General features: G+C 32.7%; 1 protein-coding gene across 1 annotated transcript in view; it reads right to left on the bottom strand.

Annotated features, from left to right (window-relative positions):
• The window catches only part of LOC129230613 (uncharacterized protein CG43867-like), a 112,801-nt gene that overhangs the window by 49,779 nt on the left and 40,707 nt on the right, over nucleotides 1–22,315 (bottom strand). The window contains exons 18-21 of the mRNA XM_054865032.1: nucleotides 19,808–19,905; nucleotides 17,799–17,940; nucleotides 16,186–16,313; nucleotides 14,258–14,387 (exon numbers count right to left, since the gene is read on the bottom strand). Of these exons, the coding sequence (XP_054721007.1) occupies nucleotides 14,258–14,387; nucleotides 16,186–16,313; nucleotides 17,799–17,940; nucleotides 19,808–19,905 (498 nt within the window). The remainder of the gene's footprint in view (nucleotides 1–14,257; nucleotides 14,388–16,185; nucleotides 16,314–17,798; nucleotides 17,941–19,807; nucleotides 19,906–22,315) is intronic.

Genomic DNA, 22,315 nt, shown 5'->3' on the forward strand with positions numbered 1-22,315 from the left:
CTTCTTCATATCTCGGTCAAAAATAAAGATTTTTCAGTTCTAAAAAAACCTGTATGCTCTAAAAGTAATACTGTTTTGATATATACCCTAAAATAACCAATAAAAAAGTTCAAACAATTGTTTTGACATCAAATGCTAAAATTTATATTTTTTATGTAATATGCAGCAGAACAAAAAAGCTTTTAAAATAAAGAATTAAATTTTTAAAATATGAACTGCAAAATGATTGTTATATTCCATTTATTGAATAATCAAGTAGCTTTTATTAAATTTCTGAGAGAAATCTTGCTATTTCTAGCTTTGGAATGAGAATATGAAAAGAGAAAAAAAGTGACCTTATAATAACTTTTCAAAAAAATTGCTGAATATCATTTATTTTGTACTTTAAAAACTGAGATATAATATCTTTTTGAAAAGCATGTAAAATATATAAAGAGAAGATAGTAATGTCAGAAAAAAAAGCATCAACATTCAATATCATCCTCCTCATCTTCAAAACTGCGCACCGAATTTGAATTTTTACATGTTTCGCCTAACCTTGGATCTTCTCCTCTGCCTAACATCGCCTAAGATGGTCTAAAACAGCGTTTTTAGAACTATAATTTCAAAAAAGTTCCATCGGAGAGCCCTTGAGAGAACTCTCTTTTCCTTACTATTACGAAAGATCATCTAAAGTACTACTGGAATTTTGATTTCGAAAAATTGCTGCAGAATGCCACTGAACTTGCCCCTTCTAAACATTACTCAAAACCGTCTAAAACTGCATTTTAGAGTAACAATCTCAATAAAGTGAGAGAGCACCCGAAAACCCCCCTCCTCTCGTAACATCATCAAAGGTTGGCAAAATTTGTGTTTTGGGAGCTTCAATTTTGAAAAACTGGTTGCCACCTCACGTTGCCAAAGACGGCCTACAATCGCGTTTTTAACCAAAGATGGTCCACAATTCAGTTTTTTGGAAGTCTCTATTTTGTAAAGCTGCTGCAGGAGGGGCATCAAGCCTCTCTTCTGCCTAACATTACCAAACAGCGTTTTTCGAACAACAATTTCAAAAAAGTTACGGGGGAAAGCCCTGCCCCCTATTTTAACATTACCAAACATTATCTAAAACTTCCTAAGCCATAGTAACCTTGTCATAGAAATAAATGCAATAAATTAGTAGCACACGATTTACCATTCCTGAAACCATACTGCAATCTAGTCAGCTGACTACTAGTCTCCAAGAAGTTCATGATCTTTATTTTGATCAAACTTTCAAAAATGTTACTAAGCACTGAAGTCAGACTTTCAGGTTTTTAATTCCCTGCATTACCATTGACTCTTTCTTGAAAAGTGATGTTATGTGAGCTAGCCATATAAAAATTATGAAATATATATTCCATAAACCCATAGTGAGAGTTCGAAGAATGAAATGGAAAATCTAGTCTGGATTTAAAATATTGATCAGTTATAACTTTAAAAAGTTTCTCTTATTTAATCGTAAAATGAATATTTTACTTTTGAACATCAATCTTCCCATTTTTTTTTCTTGGAATAGGCAGAATAAATGACTAGACTATCCTAGATTTTTAACTTTAATGGATGCTATCAGCTAATGAAAAAAAAATTATAAAATAGTTGTTTATAGATACTGGCAAAACTTTTCAATCAAATTCTTTCTTTGGTACTCTTACAGATAATGAAACAGAGGAAGGGGTTTCTACGGCTGTTTCCGTAGGGTGGAATCATATAAGGAAAAGTGTTTGATTTTTACCTGCCTGCATTCAAAAGAATTTTTACTTAAAAAATAAAAAATATTTATAAGATATATTTTATTAGTTTTTAGATTACTTTCCATAATTTTGTGTGATTTTCTCAAAGGATTATTTAGATTTATTTAGGTTATGTACTGGGTATCTGCTACATTTCAAGTTTTGAAATCTATGACTTTCCCTAACTTTTGCTCCTAACTTTCCATGACTCATGGGATGCGATTTTTCCAGAAGAAACGTTGATTTTTCACAAGAATATCTAAATTTGTATTTTACGAAAATTAAATTTCAACCATCTGATCTATGCTTTGGACATATAATTATAAAGATACAAGTTAAAGTGAAATGTAACTACGAGTAGATCAGCGACTAATTATAACCCATAAACAATTTATGCAACAATGACTAATGATACACATGAAATAATTAAGAATTTCAACTTAATTACTTTGCTACCAAGGACATACATTTTTTAAATCTAAAATTTCAGGAATTATTGTTTGGATTCCCATTAATTATACATGAAAACAAATTTATTATTTTTTCTCAGAAAAATCTGCTGTGACACAGCAGATAATTTTTCAATACTCACAAAAAATTTTCAATCACTAAAAATACCAATAAAAAGTTTTAGTTGCAAAATTACTTTTCAAAATAAAAGCTTCAAACATGCAGCAAAAATGATGTAAAACTACTGGTGAACAGCAAAGCATTTAAGCTTGATCTTTTTTTCTTTCACTTTGAAAATAAATATTTTATTTCATAAACAAATAATGAATCTACAATTTATTAATTTTTTTAGGCTAGTAATTTTTTTTATAAATATCTGTGACTAGCAATAATTTAGTAAATACTAAAATTATGTTTACAAGAAATAAACTAAACAAATAATCAGAAAAAATAAAATAAAAAATTAAATTAAATACTTGATAATTACCATAAAATGGTACAACTTTGTGCCAAGGAGGCAACAATGGGCCACTGTTGCCATGGTGATGATTTTGCTCTCTCCTTGCCTTTTTTTCAAATTTACGAGCTCTAAAAAAATTTATCAGGTAGTGTAACCATTTAGGTAGTTAAAGACGCGTTATCAGTTATTCGTTCTTAGTGCGTGATTCAACTCATTCGTGGAAGAGCCAAGTCTCCTTTGGGCAGACTACTTATACTGTTTTCCAAGATCTGGTAAGTTCAGATTTGCTTTACTATTTCGTCAGTTATGTAAAACGCCACTTGTTGATTTAAAATGTTTCGTAGTTTTCACAAGATCTCAACTTTTATCGAAAATGGGAATGTTGAGGTAAAAAAGTGGGCCACCTATTTTTCATGGTTTTTAGTGGCTTGGAGCTTCATTCTATTCTCTTTAGTTATGCTTTTGTCAAATATTTTTTGTTATTTACAGTAAATAATGGCAAGAAAAAAACAGCAGAAAGCTTGGGGGTTGCCCTATCGTGCATATTCATAGGGGTTTTTGCAGAAGGTGCTGATGAAATCCAGACTACATATAAAATCAGACAATTTTTGATAAATATTTATTTGATGAGATTTGGAATGTAAAATATGATTTCATATTTCAGTTTTCAAAAAACTTTTGTTCATCTTATTTTAAAACTTGTCAGACCTACATATTTTCGGAAACCTAAAAAAAAGTAAATAACCTTTAGTTGGTGAGATTTTTCTAGTTTTCATACAATTCTATGTCAAAACCTAGGCAGATAATAAAGAGCATTACCTACATTTACCATGTTGAACTTTATTAATCACTCGAGACGACAAGAGATGATTAAACTTTAAAACATTGGAAAAAAAAAAGGTAAATGATGGACTAAAAAAATCTTTATACATTTTCCAGCAGAGGGCAACTTGTAGCCTCAGACAACAATAGGACAGATCGAGCTTTCAATGTGCTTTCTAGTTTAAAATGAGGTGGCTCATAGTTGTACTCAGTAGGGGTACGAGGAAAAAATTTCCCTTCCTCTTCTTTCCAACTTAAGATTTTTTTTAAACATTTCATTTGAAAGACTAGATGTATAGCTAACATTGCTGAAATCCTCAAATTTCTAATTCAAAGATGTACACGGAATTTTCATTGAAAACATCAAAAAAATGCCCATTTTATGGTTACTTACCAGACATTTATTAGATATACTACTGCCATAAGTATTAGGGCTAGTTGCAAATACAGTAAAACCCATGAAGTTGACCGCCTGTCTAAGTTGACCCCTTCTTTCAGGCACGGAATTAGCCCTTATCATATAAATCAACCTTTGTAAGTTGCCCACTAAATTGTGCACTGCAAGTGGTCAGCTTACACAGGTTTCACTGTATTAAAAAAAAATCCCTGATTTCTGTTTTTATCGATGTTTTAAACATTCTTAATTCTTTAGATCAATTTTATTTTCTAAAATATTAATTAACTTAAGACACTGCTAAAAATTAATGATAATTTTTATGAGTCTCTTGAATTAACTCAGATGCAAATGACTTAATATTTTTGGGTCGAATGAGAGCGGAAAAATTAGAAATGCACCTCCAAAATAAATATTCAACTACACAATTAGACAAATAAGGAGGTTAAAAATAATGCTAAATACAAAATTATAAACGTCAAAACGGTAAAATAACATCTTAAAGAAAAACGAGCAAGTATTTTTTTCGCCGCTAGAGGGCGCTAGAGTTGCTGGGGAGTATTTTTGCTGCTCCTGAGATAAGTGATTTTTTTTACTCTAATTGCTTATTTTACTACTTTAGTTTCAGTATTTTTATTGTATTTTATCATATAATTAAGTATTCCTGTGCTTTTAAGTCTTATTTTTGATTTACTTGCTTTCTTTAAGCGTTTTTCTATTCTGTGTAGCTAAGCCTAAATTGTGCTGATTTCTTGTTTTAAGCCTGAGTGCTCTGTTTAGGGTGTAACTTGTTTATTTTAAACTTACTGCTTGTCTTAGGATTTAGTAATATTTGTATCTTTTACTTCCAATGCTTTCTAATTCTAATAATTAGCATTATTTCTCCAATTTTGTATTTTTGCATCGACTTTTTATGTGTACCATTTTGAGCTAGAATGGGAGTTATATGCATAATGAAGGAGGTTAAAAGTGGTAAGGGGGACAAGTGGATTTCTTGTGACCTATGTCAGATGTTCTGCTTGTTTAAGGGGAAGGATGAGTCTGAGAAGGATTTCATTTGCACAAATTGTGTTGAACTCTCAGAAATCAGAGTTAGGATGCTTACTTTGGAGGGTGAGTTAGCATTAGGCTGTAGGCATATAGATGGGGTAAACACTCCAGAGGGAAAGGTGGAAGTTAGCAAAAAGGAGGTAGGCATAAGCTGTGTGTTAGATAGTGGGAATATTCCAGAATTAAAGGAGGAAGTTAGTAAAAAGGATGTGAGAATTAGCTGTGTGTTAGCTAGTGGGAAAATTCCAGAGGTAAAGGGGAAAGTTATTGCTGATGTGACTGACTGGGAAACAAAGGGTATAATTTTGGGAGATTCAATGGTGCGTGAGGTGGGAAACTCAATAGGCAGAGTTAGACGTAAGGTGGCTAGATGTTGTTTGCCAGGGGCTCGGGTGAGAGATGTAAATAGGGTTGCTGAAATGAAGGAGGTATTTAATAAAGAGGATGTAGTTACTTTGTGGGTGGGAGCTAACGATGTAGGCCATAGTAACACCGATGGAGTTTACAAAGGAATGAGATTCCCTGTTGGACAAAGCAACCAACTGTTCGGCAAATGTCCAAGTGGTTGGTTTGCTTCCTAGGTATGGTGTGCATAGGAGTTGGTTAAACCAACGGGGCTAGGTGTATGAACCTGGTACTCAAGGAAATTTGCGTTAAGCGTAGTATCAGGTTTATTGATGTGTGGAGTAAATGTAAACCCGATTGGATTGCTAGGGATGGCCTGCATCTGAGCTCTACAGGGGTCAAAATGGTTAGTGGTTTGATTTTAAGAGGCTTCAGAATCAAAAAACTAAGTTGGAATGGGGGGCATGGTTTAAGGAGCAGAATTCGAAAGGGTACTAACTATTGGGATTTTAGTAGAAACGGAAATAGGGTGGCTAATAAGAGAAAAGATTTTAACAGTTGGGATTCAAAACTATCGTGCAGCATTAAATAAAAGTAAGATGGGCTTACTTAACGTTTTTTATACAAATGCTCGTAGTATTAGGAACAAGATGGAAGAATTGAAAAGCATAATTATAGACGAGAGGTTGGATATTATTGGAGTTACTGAGACATGGGCTACCGAAAGTGATGATGATTTATTATCTATTGCTGGGTATAATTTGTTTAGACAAGATAGAGTAGGTAAAAGAGGTGGTGGGGTTTTATTTTATGTCAGAGACACTTTAATTTGCAATGAATTGGTAATTAATGATAAACCTAATGAGATTGATATGATTTGGCTGGAGTTGATTAGTAATAAGGGCAAAAAACTACGTTTAGGGAATATTTATAGGCCACCCAACTTAAGCCAGGGTCAAGACGAACAGATGTTTAGTATTATTAGTGACATTTCTAGCAAGGGGTCAGTCATCATAATGGGAGATTTTAATTTTTCCAGGAATTGATTGGAATAATTTTTACCATAGTAATAGCAGAGAAGAGGAATTTTTGAAAGTAATTGGTGACTGTTTCTTAGATCAAATTGTAACTCAGGGTACTCGACAGGACGCGATTTTAGATCTAGTTTTCTGCGACATGGAAGGCTCTGTTCAGGGGTTATGTGTAGGGGAACACATTGGAGATAGTGACCACAACAGTATTAGGTTTGGGATTAAATTTGATATGCACAAAGTAGAGAATTTTAGGTTTGTGCCCAATTTCAGAAATACTGACTTTGTGGCACTTCGGCAGAGTTTGAAAGCAGTTTTTTCTTCTGGATTGGACAATAGCGATGTGAATCTTCAGTGGGCAGAGTTTAAGGAAAATCTAGCGAATACGGTTAGGGATCATGTTCCTTTTAGGAGAAAGGGTGTCAACACTAAAATTTGGCCAATGTGGTTCTCCAGGGAAACTAAAGACGCTCTAAATTACAAGCAAGCTGCTTTTCATAGGTTTAGAGAAACAGGTCACAGTGCAGATAGGCTCCAATATTGTAAGGCAAGGCGTAAATTTAAGTATTTGGTACGGATTCAGAAAAGAGAGTTGGAGCAAAGACTGGCAGATAACATAAACAAGAATCCCAAGAGGTTTTTTGCATACGCTAATTCGGGGAAAGTTCGAAATAGTCATATTGGGCCACTGGTTGATGAGCACGGAATTTTAATTCAGGACGATAGTGATATTGCTAATGTTCTTAATAACTTTTTTTCGAGTGTTTTTAACGATAACTGTATCTCAACAGTTGACACCAACAAGACACAAGCTATAGTACAGCTTGAGGACTTTGTATTTTCCAGGGATGACGTTTTACTTCATTTGAAAAAAATTAAAGAGACTAAGGCTCCGGGGCCAGATAATATTTATCCGAAAATTTTAGTTGAATGTGCAGAAGAATTAGCAGATGTAATCGCAAACATTTTCAATGCTTCTTATAATTCGGGGACAGTGCCAGAGGACTGGAAGCTGGCTAACATTACACCGCTCTTCAAGAAAGGGTCTAAAGGGAGTGCGGGAAATTATAGACCTGTGAGTCTAACTTCGGTGGTTTGCAAAATTTTTGAAACATTGATGAAAATTAAGATAGTAAATTTTCTAGAGACTAATAATCTATTGACTAGTTTTCAGTACGGTTTCAGGAAAGGTAAATCTTGTGCAACTAATTTATTACACTTCTATGACAAAGTTACCATGGCTTTGGACAATAAGAAGCCTGTAGATGTTGTTTACATTGATTTTCAAAAAGCTTTCGATAAGGTACCGCATGTTGCTCTACTTAGCAAATTAGCTGATATAGGAATAGGAGGGAAAACTTTCATTTGGGTAAAAAACTGGCTGACCGGAAGGAAACAAAGAGTAGTTGTAAGGGGAAATTATTCTAATTGGAGTGAGGTCTTAAGCGGGGTTCCTCAAGGATCAGTGTTAGGGCCTGTTTTGTTCATTGTCTTTATGAACGATATTTACAAAAATATTTCTGGGAACATGAATTGTTTTGCTGATGATGTCAAAGTTATGGGGACTGTAGAAAATGAAGAACAAGCAAATCAGCTGCAAGAGGATCTAGATCATATTACGGAGTGGGCTGATAAATGGGGTATGGCTGTTAATGTTGGGAAATGTCAAGTGCTACATTTAGGGCATGGAAATAAGTGTACAAGTTATTATTTGCAAGGTTCAGTCATTAGTCAGGCAGACAAAGTTACTGATCTGGGGGTCCTAATAAGTCAGGATTTAAAGTTTAGCCAACAGTGCAGCATTGCTAGCAACAAAGCCAATAAGATGCTTGGGTTTATCAATAGATCTATTTCAAATAAATCTAAAGAAGTTCTTCTGCCCTTATATAGAAGTTTGGTAAGACCCCATTTGGAGTATGCTGTTCAGTTTTGGTCTCCTTATCTTAAGAAAGACATTAATGTATTGGAAAGGGTTCAAAGGCGGGCTACAAGGCTAATAAGTGGACTTTCCCACTTAGATTATGATTCCAGGCTTAGAAGGCTAAAAATGTAGTCTTGAGCAAAGAAGAGACCGAGGGGACATGATTCAGCTGTTTAAATTTATTAAAACGAAAGATGTTACGGGGCTAAAGTTTAGCACTGAAAACAGGACAAGGGGTCATTGTTTTAAGCTATTTAAATCTCAGGCTAACATGGATATTAGGAAAAATTATTATTTTAGCAGGGTAGTGGAACCTTGGAATAGCTTACCGGAAGAGGTGGTAATGAGCAAAGGAGTAGACAGTTTTAAGAAGGCCATTGATCTTCACTGGGGATTGTAAATTGACTAGGACCAGTCTAGCTGGGCCCAGAGCCTGTTGCTGGTCGTCACTTTTGTATTTGTATTTGTATTATAGTACAGTAAAATTAGGCCAAAAAATTGCCAAACCCAAACATCCAGAAAAAAAGTTGAAACATGTTGCAAATTACTTCTTACCCTTCCAGCAGAAAGGGGTAAAAAATCCCAGCACTTTGTGCGTCGGGTTTGGGGGAAAAGGGGGGGGGCAATCCTCTTTTTAAATAAAAATAATCATTATTACTTAAAAAAATATATCCAAAACTCGCAGAAACCTCACTTTCATTGTAAAATAATAAACTCGCACAGAAAAAAAATCTAATTAACTGGAGTGCACAGATGGGGGGTGGGGGGTCCATGGCGCAAATTGCGTCATTGGAATTTGTAAGGAAGTTTTTTCAAGGAGTATTTTTTTCGTTTTTGAGGGCTTTTATTCTGGATGGGTACTCTGTCACACTTTGGGGGGGGGGGAGACCCTGAATTTGCATTTTAAAACCAATGATTGCAGTGAAGTTCACGAAAAAATTTCACTGATTTTAAACTTTTCCGAAGTACAAAATGCCACACAATGACACATTATCCTTCTGGCTAATGTCAGAAGGATTATTCTAAAAGATCTAAGCAAGCTCAGTTTCCAATTTATTTGTGAATGGAATTATTAAACTGTTTAGAGCGCTGGAGTGATATCTAAAATAAAATCCCTGTGGAGCATAAAAAGAAGTCCAAATTGACCGAAGTTTCCCTCCTTCTTAATTTATTTACTTCAACTTTTCTACAATCTTTTGCCATCACTGTAAAGGAGGATAAACTTAAATAGCCAATAGTGAGACGGGCAATGCTGCAAATCTGCACCCTCTAAGTCGGTGGGAGTTCTCATTTGCAAACACCAAGCTGCCTCATTTTTACGCAGTTGGTTATGTGAACTATGCTAAATATATGCACATATACTTGCAACACTATCTAAAACTTTTGAGTACATTATGCGATAAAAAAAATTTTGATCAGATAAAACATCAGCTATCCAATGATCCAACGCAGTGACAAATTTAGGTGGTCCAGAACCTGTAGTGATTCAACGATATTTCTATTGTTGAATCACTACAGGTTCTGGACCATAATCTTGAGAGCAATGAGCAACAGTAGAATGCTAAATACTGCTCTTCCCTCTCAACAGGTGTTGACTCAAGTTGGTGTTGCTCGCTGTTATTGGTCGGTTGCTGATAATAAGGTGAGATGTGATGAGGCCTTTAACGTTGGGGTAGTAACATCAAAGGATATTGAAGGCAAACAATTTAGTGGCATTTCTTTTAAAGGACTTATAATTTTTTTTTATTAAGCAGTTATGTCTTTAGCTTCTGTTAGTAGTTACTATCTGTAAAGATGTGTAAGCCCAAACCATCTTTTACACCGAATGGTGTGAACAGTAAAGATGGAAAAAAAAATTGCTAAAAGCTTTTAGTATGAGTTATGCGCTAATCCTCCATCAGTATTCGATGAATATGTTTTCAGAAGGAAAGAAATCCTGTATCATTGAAGTGTTATTATTTGAAGCAAAATATTCATCCACCATCACAGAACAAACAGCCGGTGTCATATATGTAATAGATGGAAGATACCTGCTCAATCATATTTTTTGGTAATGCTCTGCAAGCTTCAATGAAATATGCCAGCAATGCAGTGTATATGTCACTTTTAAGTATGGGAAAGTTTCATTTTTGATGAATACAAAGAAGGAGAAAGCACCACTGAAAATATCATCTGCGTCTTATTACAACAGCCAAGCCTTCTGCTCTAGAAGACTTTCTGCGCCTCAAATCTTGTGCTTGCTCTGAGGGGTTCATTGGATATAGTGAGTGTTTGAAAAGTTTGAAAGTGGACTGAAGTGAGTAACTATATGCACAAACTGTGGCTGCAACAATAACGATTTTGCTGAGAATCTAGATTCTGAAAAAGATTCTTGATAATGAAAATTTTTTGTTACAAGCTTAGGAGAAATCATTTGAAAACAAAAAACAGTTCAGCATAATTTTTCTGACCATTTAATCAAATGTGCCGTGGGGGGGGGGGGTCATCTTTTAGTACATAAGTTCGTTTTGAGAGGTGAGCTACTGTTCTTATGGGGTGGACAGTCCTGATTTAATGCATTTTAGATTTGCATAAAATAATACTTCTACTTGAAATGAAAGGGGGGGGGGGAGGGGGAATGAGGTATTATTTTATTTGGCGGAGGGGGGGGGGGTATTCTGTAGCTTTAGGAGGAGGTGCACCATTGCACTTGGAGGATGGAAAACCTTGATTTCTAACATAAACTTTGCATAAAATAATATTTCCATACGAAATGTATGAAGGGGAGTTCCAGGGTACTGCTTCGTTTTACGGCGATAAGGGGGCTCTGTAGCATTGGTGGGTTATGTCATCCCTCTTGGGGGGCAAACACCTTTAATTTCATGCTTTTAAATTTAGTATGACATAATATTCTCAATTTAAACTTACTCTAAAAATTCCGGAAAAATACCCAAAACAGCAATTTTTAGATGCCTTCATTCCAAAACCTGACGCACAATGTGGTGGGACTTTTTACCTGTTCTTATTGGGAGGGTAAAAAACAATGTGCACTAGGTTTAGCTTTTTTTTTTTGGATGTTTGGGTCCGACCCCTATTTTTACTGTACTATTATAGCAGCGGATGCAATCGGACTTCGAAATGTGTGAAAAATCGGGACTGACGGTAAAAGCGTAAGGAACGGATACGATGCATAAATTCTGCCCTTAATTTGTAGAATTTGACAAATATGCATGTTTTTGAATTTAACATCTGTGCACAAATGTCTGTTTCCATGACTTTTGAGTATTTTTTGCTGAAAATCTTGATTTTCCATGACCATTTTCGATCATTGTGGAAATCCATGACTTTCCCCAACTTTCCATATATATGACATGCATGATAAAGGCATCAATTAGATAACTTTACTTTTTAACATTAGTGCAAGTAAATCATTATAAAAATCTTACAATTAACTTATGAAACATTTCTTTAAAACAATTTATTTTTACTATCATTATTTTTTGTAACGAAAGTAAAGAAAAGAACAAAACTTCAGCAGTCATAAAAAAATTTCCAATTTAAAATGGCTTGCTGTCCTGAAAAAGTTATGATTTGCTGGCATACAGCATAGTTTGAGACGATTGATGAAAACATGTGCTCTGACTTAACTGAAATTAGTTTCACTAAAATTAAATAATTGTGAACATGTTGAAAAAGATTCCCATTAACTTCATTACCTTCTGAAACAGATTTTTCTTTTCTTATGCTAGGTTTTAGCTCAAGAATTTTGATCAAAAAGGATGCCTCTTGGATATGTGTTTTTCTTCATAAACGTTGGTCATTGAAACCCTATATAGAGCGCCCTCCACCACCGCTACCTGGTATACAAATTGTGCATAGAAGTCTTTAGCTAACTCAGTGAATCAGAATAGAATTTAACGCTACATATAAAATCCCCCCCCCCCTTTTTTTGAGAATGATGGATTGTTTCATTTTCCCCCTCTAGCTCTTTTTCTTGCAAGTTTTTAATTTTTTTAAAGCATTTTTCTACTTATATGATCAATTTTTCAAATAAAATTTAAAAAAAAAAAAAGTTCAATCAGTTGAAATAGCACGCAAAGGCTGCTGTGCCCCAGCCGAAAGTCAATCACACTAACTCCTAGTTACGCTCTGACTGTCTTTATACTAATAATTAGGACTCGATCGATGCATTGGCGCCGATGGTTCAACAATTTAGCCATCGGCATCGGTGGCCGATGCTAACTTGGAGGAAACATCGACCCATCGGCCTTAAAAAACATCAAAAAGCCGATGGAGTTGGCCGATGTTTTCGAAAAAAGGACCTTTAGTGTTTTACTTTTTAATAGAAAGTAAAGGGAGTAAATCATATAAAACTTTCTACTTAAATTTCAGTATAAATTTCTATTTTAGTCACCCCTGAAAGAATTTTCAATACTGCATTCAGGTACAAACAAGTTAATTATTGCGTTGTTTTTTTGCGGCTGGATGTATGTATCTCTCATAAGACATAACTCAAAAATGGTAAGCTGTAGAAGGTTAAAATTTCAAAAGTGGGGTCTGAGTACGTTCCAGTTGTGCACTTCCCTTTTTGTTTTCAATCGGGTGTTCTAAAAGGCCTATTTACTCTTTTTTGTGTGGCTATTAATTACTTATTTCAATACAAAAATAATATAGAGTCTTAGACTGATAGATTTGGTGATATACGTATTGCCGAATTGGAGACCAACTTGGAAACAAATATGAGATGGCGAAACCGGTTTTTGTGATATTTTGTGAGATTCCCGCTGAAGCGGCGATAATTTTATATTTTTTGATATTTGTAATATGAAACACAGTGATGCACTATTTTTTGTATTGCTTTGGCGGAGTCACAAGTTTGGGGCCCGTCAAAATACATTTTGGGGCCCTCTTTCTCTATCACAGAACTTGTAAAAGTCATGAGTATTTTCGTAACTATTCGAAAGTTTGAAATTTTCAGCTTCAGATGAAGCTTGTTTGCAACTTGTACAAAAATTCAGAGAGCTGCAGGAATCGCTTAAAAAAAACAAACCCCAAGGTTTACATTAAGCACTGCATACTTATTTTTACAATACAAATCCTTTTCTTCTATTGAAAAAAATCAAATTGAAATATTTAACTGTTAAGAAAAAATCGTCTGCTTTTAAAGCCGTGCGGGTACCGTGGTTTTAAATAAAATTAAACCCCAACTTAAATATATTATAGCTATGAACCGAGATGCCTAACTTTTTTTTAACCCGAGGGCTGCATCTCTTGTTAAGATTAATTTCTTGGGTCAGAACACAAATACAATTTATATATATTTGATTTTTTTCTAAAGAAAAGACAGAAACAGAAAGAAAATTGAATTGTTGTAATCATTGCAACATGGTTATTTTATTAATACAAACATTTCTCTTTGTTTTCCGGAAACTAATTTCTGACCAAACTGCAAAAATCATCCTTCATACCAAATGAATATGATTGGCTTACAATAAATAATTTCCGATTCGTAACATTAAACATAACAAAGGTTCATAGACCAGTTACCGCTGACTAAAAACTCTCGATGAAGTCACCTTTCTAACACACAACCAAGAAAAAAGCTAAATCAAACTCAATTCATACATTAAGGAGCTATGATGCTACAGACACACACACAGATACACACATATCAATATTAAAAACCCTCCCGCCCCTCCGTGGTTTTGAAAAAAAAATGGCCACAATACATGGGTGCTCATCCCCCTAAATATTGCAAACATCAAAAGCAAGAGCCCCTCAAAAAAAGAGAAAAATACCCCTCAAACAACACCCCCTAGATATTTTCAATGGCGCAGTCTGCGCCATGACCCTCCCTAGGTGGCCACCCTGCAATACATGCAGCATAATAAAATAACTTTTACAAATGCATGGCAAAACAAAGCACTTTTCACATGCCCATTTAATTTTCAGAATTTTCTGCAATGTGATTAGGATGTTCCACAACGCTTAAAAAATATAACAGTAACAAAATAAATCAAGTTACTTAAAGGTGTAATTTTAATGAAACATAAATACCTTGGCACTAAACAGTTTGGCACCACACAATGACCACCTCCTTGCACAGTTGAGGTATATTCTAACACAATCCATCACACTTCGACCTCGTAGACCAGACCACTTCTCTTTAATACTTTCTAATAATTGCCTGCAAAGTAAAGCGGTTCATTTTAATGTTGCCATTGAATTCATAAAATACTTTAGAGAATAAACTAAGAGGATACAAAAATAATTTTTGCTAAATTAAATGAATAAAATTGTTGTTCTTTCTTTCTTTTGACCATGATTTTAATTCTAAATATTTTCAAGTATCTTATTTATTTAAACTTTGCAATTACAGGGTGGGGCAGGGTCAACAAATATAACAAAGATACAGTAGAACAATTCTTTAGAGACATTCTTCAAAGCAATCAGCTTTTCAAAAAAAAGAAAAAATGCTTTCACTCCAAGTAAGATGAATATTGTAATACTTATAATCCCAAATTCAGTTCATTTTCTTTTGCTATTTTTAACCTCTCATATTAAACTAGATCATTCTTAACCTGACGCAAAGAGAATAATAGTTTGAGTACCTTTCTAAATTCTGCCGGGTTAAATTTATCAGACAAACCAGGGATTTCTAAACTTTCCCCTTTTGCGGCATCCTTCAAAGTATTAGAATAACATTTACATGGCTCGATATGGAATAAGATTCAACATACAATGCACTAAGAAACGGAGAATTGCAATTTTTGGACTTTTGTTAGTCTGACTCTGAGGTACAGAAATTATGTTATAGACTACGAATATTTAAAATGCCAGTGCAGCAACGTAAGTACATAAAATATTAAGATCTACTTATTAAAATATCTACTTTGAATAAAATTATGGAGCAACTAAATTTTGAAACAGGATTAAAAAATACAAAAATAATGCCAAAAATGCACAGTGGCTTCCAAAAATGTTCGTACACTTAAGATTTTCAGTGAAATACAAACAAGAAAATTTCTGTCAGAAGAGATCTTATTTAATCCAGCTAATCAGAGAACTTGGCAAACAATATTAGGTGAAAATTACACATAAAATTTTTTATTAAATTCTGCAGAAACTTTTACAGCATTCAAATGTGTATTTTTCATGAATTTTTTAACTATAAATCTCTGATCACGCTTTGTTAACTTTGCCGGTTGACCTTTTCTTACCCTGTTTTTGATCCATTTTTTTTTCTTTAAAGCATTTTATCAAACATTCACTATAGAGTAGTATAAATTAACTAATTTAGAGACATTTCAAACCAATTTACCGTTACTGTGAGGAAAAATAAACAAATTTCGAATAGTGTTCGTTGTTTTTACGAATACCAGCCATTTAAAAAAAATAAGCCAAATATTAGGGAAGAAATAAACAAAAAATTAAATCCAAAGGACTTTACACTGCTAACAAAATGAAAAATTATTTAAAAACATAACGACATGTGATAATTTTAATCATGAATTAATTCAAAAATATGTCAGTGTACGATGACTTTTGTGGCGTATTATTTCTCTGTCTTTTTTTTTGACAAATTTCAAAAATAAAATCAGGCAATATTTTGTAAAAACTAATGGGTTTTATTTAGAATGTTGTATGGGAATGATGTGAAAAAAATTGGACATCATATTCGAATACAGTTTCTTGTTATTTGGTTTTGCTACAAAATTTCAAGGTGTACAAACACTTTTGGAAGCCACTGTATGTACAAAAAATGTACAAAATAATGCGATTCTGATGCAACCAACAACAAATAAACTAACTTAGCACAAACACATATATTTTTTTAAATACATTAATATCAATGTGAATAATTTTAAAAAATCTTTCGGTCAGTAACAATCTGTAAGACTACACCCCAACCACCAAGCAACTGAACTTACAAATATTATTTACTTCAAAGAAACAAAAAATTAGTGTAAATAAATATAACTTACTTCTCATCATTCTTGTCTCTATAACGAGAGGGATAAAACCTTTCCAATATACATTGCACTTGCTGCTGAGGAGTAGTAGGTCCTGTGCTACAGCGAACTTTGTCACCATTATAATCACCATACTCTATCTGTTGATGATTTTAAAATACATGTATTTAGTATGATGGTATTCATATTATTTAAGAAATGGCACACATTAAGAATAGATTGCTTTTGAGAATAATATGAAAATGTTTCACAAAACATCTAAGCAACTTGATGAACTACGCAAATGTGAAGGACATTTTCTTTGTTCTCTAAATGTTTATGAAATTGCATGGGTTATGCTAGAGAAGCATTTAAATTGATCTGAACATCTGTGGTGAATATTTTAAATCTTTAAACATTTTATTTGCAAAAAGCAATGCTTAACTGTATCCTTTTATATATATATATATATATATTCATAAATCTTATTTTAGTTTCAGTCATATCCGAAGAAAAAAGAAAGGTCAAATAACAAGGCCTTTACATTACTTGCTTCACTTTTCTGCTGTCATTTTAGGTATTCTTACATTTTAAAAACCGCTGCTTTTACAACAAAATGCTATGATCCGAATATAGAATCATCGGATACCACCTGACAAGTGAGGAGTCAAGTGCCCCTTCTCCTGAAAAACGGACACTACCATGAACCATCAGGTTTAGATTGGGAAATTATTGAAAATGAATCACATAGGTTGCAAGATATAATTATAAGCTGGAAAGTGGTTGAAAATGTGTTGGATTAGAAATGGGTTCATTTAAAACATTCATTTGATTATTAATTGATCGGATGAGTGGATAAAATTTAATATGATAACATTGGCCCAACGTCGGTGTGTTAAGAAGGGTCTATGAACTTAAATTGATTTCTGTGCCAAATAAATTTGTTTACAATTTAGAAAAATGTTCTCCTTTTCACACATACAAGAAATAAATTATAGAAACAAATGAAAAGGAAATAAATAATATTCAACAGAAAAAAATATAATAGCTCAGAAAGTTAACACATGCAGCAGAAATTAAATAAATAAATAAAGCAAACTTCATGCCATAATGCAAAATACATTTACTGTAAATTTTGAAGAAATTTAAAAAATGATTTTTTTTTATAGCAACCAGAACACATTTCTTCAAAAATGGATCTTCATTTGTTCCTACTGCTTCAATGAAAAAAAAGAAAAAAGAAAAAGTACTCGAATTTTGTAACACTAAGTGTTTATTTATACTTTCAAATAAGATTTCTAACTAAATTTATTACTTTTGAATTTCACATTCAAATTACTTTGAAAAAAAGACTTGTAGCTGCTTAGCTAAATTACAATTCACAATTTAGAAAGTGTTTGTATTTTTACTGTATGTCATATGATGCCAATTATTCAGTCTTATTCATCAATGCACACAAATAAAAGACTATATCTTCATTCTTTTCCTTGTTGTCAGAATTAGTAAAATAATGATAAAGTATACAGCTGAGGGTAAAATAGGTTTTGCAAAATTTTAAAAAAGCAACATTAATTTTTTAAAAAACACAATGTGTGTGCAGAAAGAACAAACACAAAGTTCAAAAAATCATGGACGAATGATCTTACTTGAGCCATTAATACAGCTAACTCAAGGGATAATTCTTTACTAAGGGGAAATCTTCCTGTCACTACATCTTCATTAATTTGATATGCAGTCAAAAGGCGCTCTTTGTCAGTTTCAGCTTTTAGTAATTGTCGAAAACATAACCTGCAATAAAAATTTTGATTGAATAAAAGGAATATCAAAATTAATGTGGAGTGCCAGGTTTCATTTCATACTACAGTATCAATTCTGATACTTTACACTCAAAATAAGGCTTAGAAGAATCATTGATGCAATCATGAAGCACATGTCACATCTTATAAATAGAAACTTTTTGCTAGAACTTAAAGATGCCACATAGAAGAAAAAGTAAAAAGTAATTTATCCTTTAGTTTCAAAAAAATTTCTGTAAAACTGAAATTATTTCTGTAAGTTTTTGTACTTTTGGAATCAATAGAACATGCTTTTAGGGAAAAACAATGAAAATTAACTAAAAATTTGACTAGTTTAATATTTAATTAGACAAAACGTGGTGATCAAGCAAAATCTTTAAAAAAATGTACATTCTTTTGTTTCATCACTTTTTTAAAAATGAGAAGAAATGCTTTATTATTATTCAATTGAGAAATTGCGATCTTTCTTTACTCCTCAATATCTATCAGCCTTTTTTCTCAAGCATTTTCTTGGTTCCAGTACTGTACCCGTGAAAACATAAAATAACTAAACTTTCAAGCATCTTAGGCTTTGAATTACAAATATTTGACTTTTTTTTATAAAGTGATTCATAATAAAACATTAAAGAATAAAGCTTTTTGAGAAGATAAAATTCTTTCATTTCAACCAGAATATTGAAATTTTGTCCTCAAAAACTCTCAGGTTATTTTTAGAGTAGCCTTACAGGTCAAAAAGCTGAGTTGATTTGCTTGTTCACATGCAAAATGTAAGCAAACTTTTTACAAGTTCTTTTGATCAAAACCATAAATGAATTTCATTAAATCTAGATAGTCGACTCAAGATGTGAAGATAGTTTACTTTATCAGTGTAGTTTAAAAAGTAAATTTAAATAATGAAAACAATTTTGAAAAATATTTTCATTTTTTTATTTTTTTTTAAATGTCTTATAAAAGGGAAGAAACTTATCCTGAGCTTTAAAATGCCCATTTGTCTTGAATATGACATACGAGGGGGGGGGGGGAATCTTTTTTATGATTTTCCAAAAATTTAATTTGCACTTTCAGCAATAGCAGAGTTATAAAAATAGACCTCTCATTTTTTAAAACATTTGTTTCCAAAACTAAATAAATAACACAGCAAAAGCTCCTATACCAGAGTGGTGAAATTCAAGAAACCTAAAAATTAGAGTTTTAAAATATTTTTTCTTTTAAAAAGGATACAAACACTAATAGTGCATAAATATTTCAGTTTACAGATAACTTGGTATGTTAGATGTAAAAGATCTGTAAAAGACGAAGCTTTACAAAGGTCTATTCGCTAAACTATAGTATTATTAATGTATCACAAATAACGGCACTTTTCCTTTGTTATACAACCCACCAAGTGATACTCTTCACTAAGTAAAAGGCTCAGATCTGAAATCCAGAACATTCAGAATTGAGAAACATTACATTACATTACACTCCAGGGTCCCCTGGTTCTATCACTGCATTTGGCTCAACTGGTTGAATGGGGACCTTGAGACAAGCTATTTTAGGATCCAGATCAGGAGCTAATCAACACCTGATCCAACACCCCCAAAGTTATTGATTTTGGATGGGAATTTGGAGGACTTGGTGACCAAGCTGTATTTAATGCTCCCCAGTCACCATTGGCAAACACGGGATCTTTGACCGGCTGGCATCGAACCTGGGATCCTCTAGTTACAAGTCCAATTACAAGGCAACCATGGCCTGAATTGAGGAACAGCAGTCATTCTGATTGTGCTGAACTTCAAATCTCTTGATGAAATAACTCAAGCGTAAAACAAACAAAAATGAACATTTAACATAAGTAAGGAGTAAAAAATTCAAATTACCTATTTTTGTATGTCAGCTTTACAACTTTGGTGCTTTCAAATTTGCCTAAATGTTTTTCCCTAAGAGCTTGTTCCCATTTAGATATCACATCACATAACTGCAAAACAACAATACAGTTAACAATAAAAACGAAAAAATATACACATTCAAAACCAAAGGGAATAAAACCAAAAAAGAATGCAATTTTAATCTTTAAAAATGTATTTTTTGACTAAGAATTTTAGGTAATTATAATAATTTTCAAAATTGTAAAATTGACTAAACTGAAAGAAAGAAAAAAATATCAAGCAAAACTGCTTAAAAATTATTATGTAAGTAAGTCTTAATATAGCAGAAGAAAGATACAAAATAAGGCATTATTACCAAAAAACAATATTATCCAAATTTAAGGAAATTTTATTGAAACACAATATTTACACATTATACATGATGTGATTCTACATTGATTTCAAATTAAGAGGAGAGATAGTAAAGTTTGACCACAGAGATGGCAGATGACTTTGATGATGGCATTGACAGCAGACACATCATTTGTATCACTTGTAACAGGTTTGTTATTATTTTGTACCAGCAAAAATACCTGGCGTTGCCTGGATCAGTAAGAATTGTGAGAAACAATCGCTACTTCCATTCGTTTTCTGTTTTAACTGAAAGAACTCAAAACACACCGCTTTGACGAGATTAAAAATCGAGCTTCTTCCTTACCCATAAAAGTAAAATAGCATTAAGTATAAAAAACAAAATAGTATTCAGTTACAAACAAATGAACCAAGTTTAAGCATATAAAAATTAGTAGAATTTTTAAAATATGAAATTAAGATTTGTCAATCTATATTTTTTTTTTATTTTTTCTGAACATAGTCTAAAACTTTCTCCATATGGCTATTGAAATACAAATGGTTTCAAAAAATGTAGCAGCCCACAATCCCATCCTACTTGCTTCAGTTATTTTGGGAAATTTCAATTATTGTGGGTTCTTTGTGCGATTTAAAATGTTACCAAACTTGCAGTAATCATTTTGGAATACATTGGATAATTCTCCCCCTCCCTACTTTGTAAAACTCTCTGTTATTAATTTTTATCAAAGAGATATTGTCGCCAAATACTGAGATATTTTTGGTGACCATAAAATGATGCTAAACATTCTCTTCTGAAATGTCTCTGAAAGAAGTAGTAAAACTTGGCGAAGTGTTTAAAATTGTGCACAAAGACAAATTAATAGAAATTTTTGCGCTGTTTCGGAATTGGCCTAATTTAGTTAGAGGATTTTTTTACGTTTTATCATGCATCCTATGTAGAATAATTGGACGAGGAGGCACTATTTAGAAACACAATAACTAATTTATTTACAAGACGAAATATCATTGCTATTCCGGAACGTGCTACATGGAAATCAAACCATTTCGAGCTGGCATACCTTTTGAGCTTGAGTTGAGTTGCAACACAACATTGAAAACAATTATTACGAAAATAAAATACGTGGAGTGAGAAATTATATATACAACACATTTTAAAAAAAGTTTAAAAGATTCTTTTAATGGAGATATTTTGGTTATATGGTGAAAGTCAAGAAACATTATAACGTAGGCTTTGGCTTCTAAAACAGCGTCAGTTGAATAAATTGCCTTATATTATAATTGAATCGTTATAAATAATTATTGGAAACTGTTCTAATTACTATCAAATTTATATATATATATATATATATTTAGTAATGATTTCAAATTGTATGTTTGATGCATAAACTCGTTTGAAAGTAATAAACTTACAGATATTTTGAAAAGACTTTCTTTATATCAGAACAGGAAAAAATAGGCTTTTCTGCCTAAACATTAAAGCCCAATTGGGAAAATCACTAATGTGATTGAGAAAAATCGATGTCATATTTGAAAGCAGCGCACCTAATAGAAAAAAAGTCACTCATTACTGAACAATCACTTTTCATGATCCGAATTTTTCAAGCATGTGTAATTTTAGATTATAAACAATTTATATTTTACAACTGTTGCCAAAATCAATTGTTTTTTTACTTAGTACAGTTATTGATTATTGGCATAGATGAGGACAAAAATCCTGAAAAATCAATAAATTTCATGCTTGCTCCAGAGAAGCTTTGATTCAAAAATTTTCATTATGATCACTACAGTAAAATGCCTATAATAAGGACACTAACGGGACAAATTTTTTTGTCCGCAATATAGAGGTGTCCGCAGGACAGGGGTTTAATACTGTTATTTGCATTGGAACTGGGGAATTAAAAATTGTCCGCATAAGAGGGGTGTCTGCCTTTGAGAGGTGCCCGTTAGGAGGGGTTTCACTGTATTATCATTGCTGTTGAAAGGCAACGATTTTTTGTAACAATTGGTTTTATACTTAATCATTTAATGGGGAAATTAGATGAAATTTACTGTTTCCCATAATAACTATTTCAAATTAAGTTTTTTAGAAATAAATTATAGCCTAAGTTTTTTCCTGATAATATAGCTATCTGTGGTGAAAAAATGGTT

The sequence above is a fragment of the Uloborus diversus genome, chromosome 1 (genome assembly GCF_026930045.1).
Source record: "Uloborus diversus isolate 005 chromosome 1, Udiv.v.3.1, whole genome shotgun sequence".
Classification (NCBI taxonomy): Eukaryota; Metazoa; Arthropoda; class Arachnida; order Araneae; family Uloboridae; genus Uloborus; species Uloborus diversus.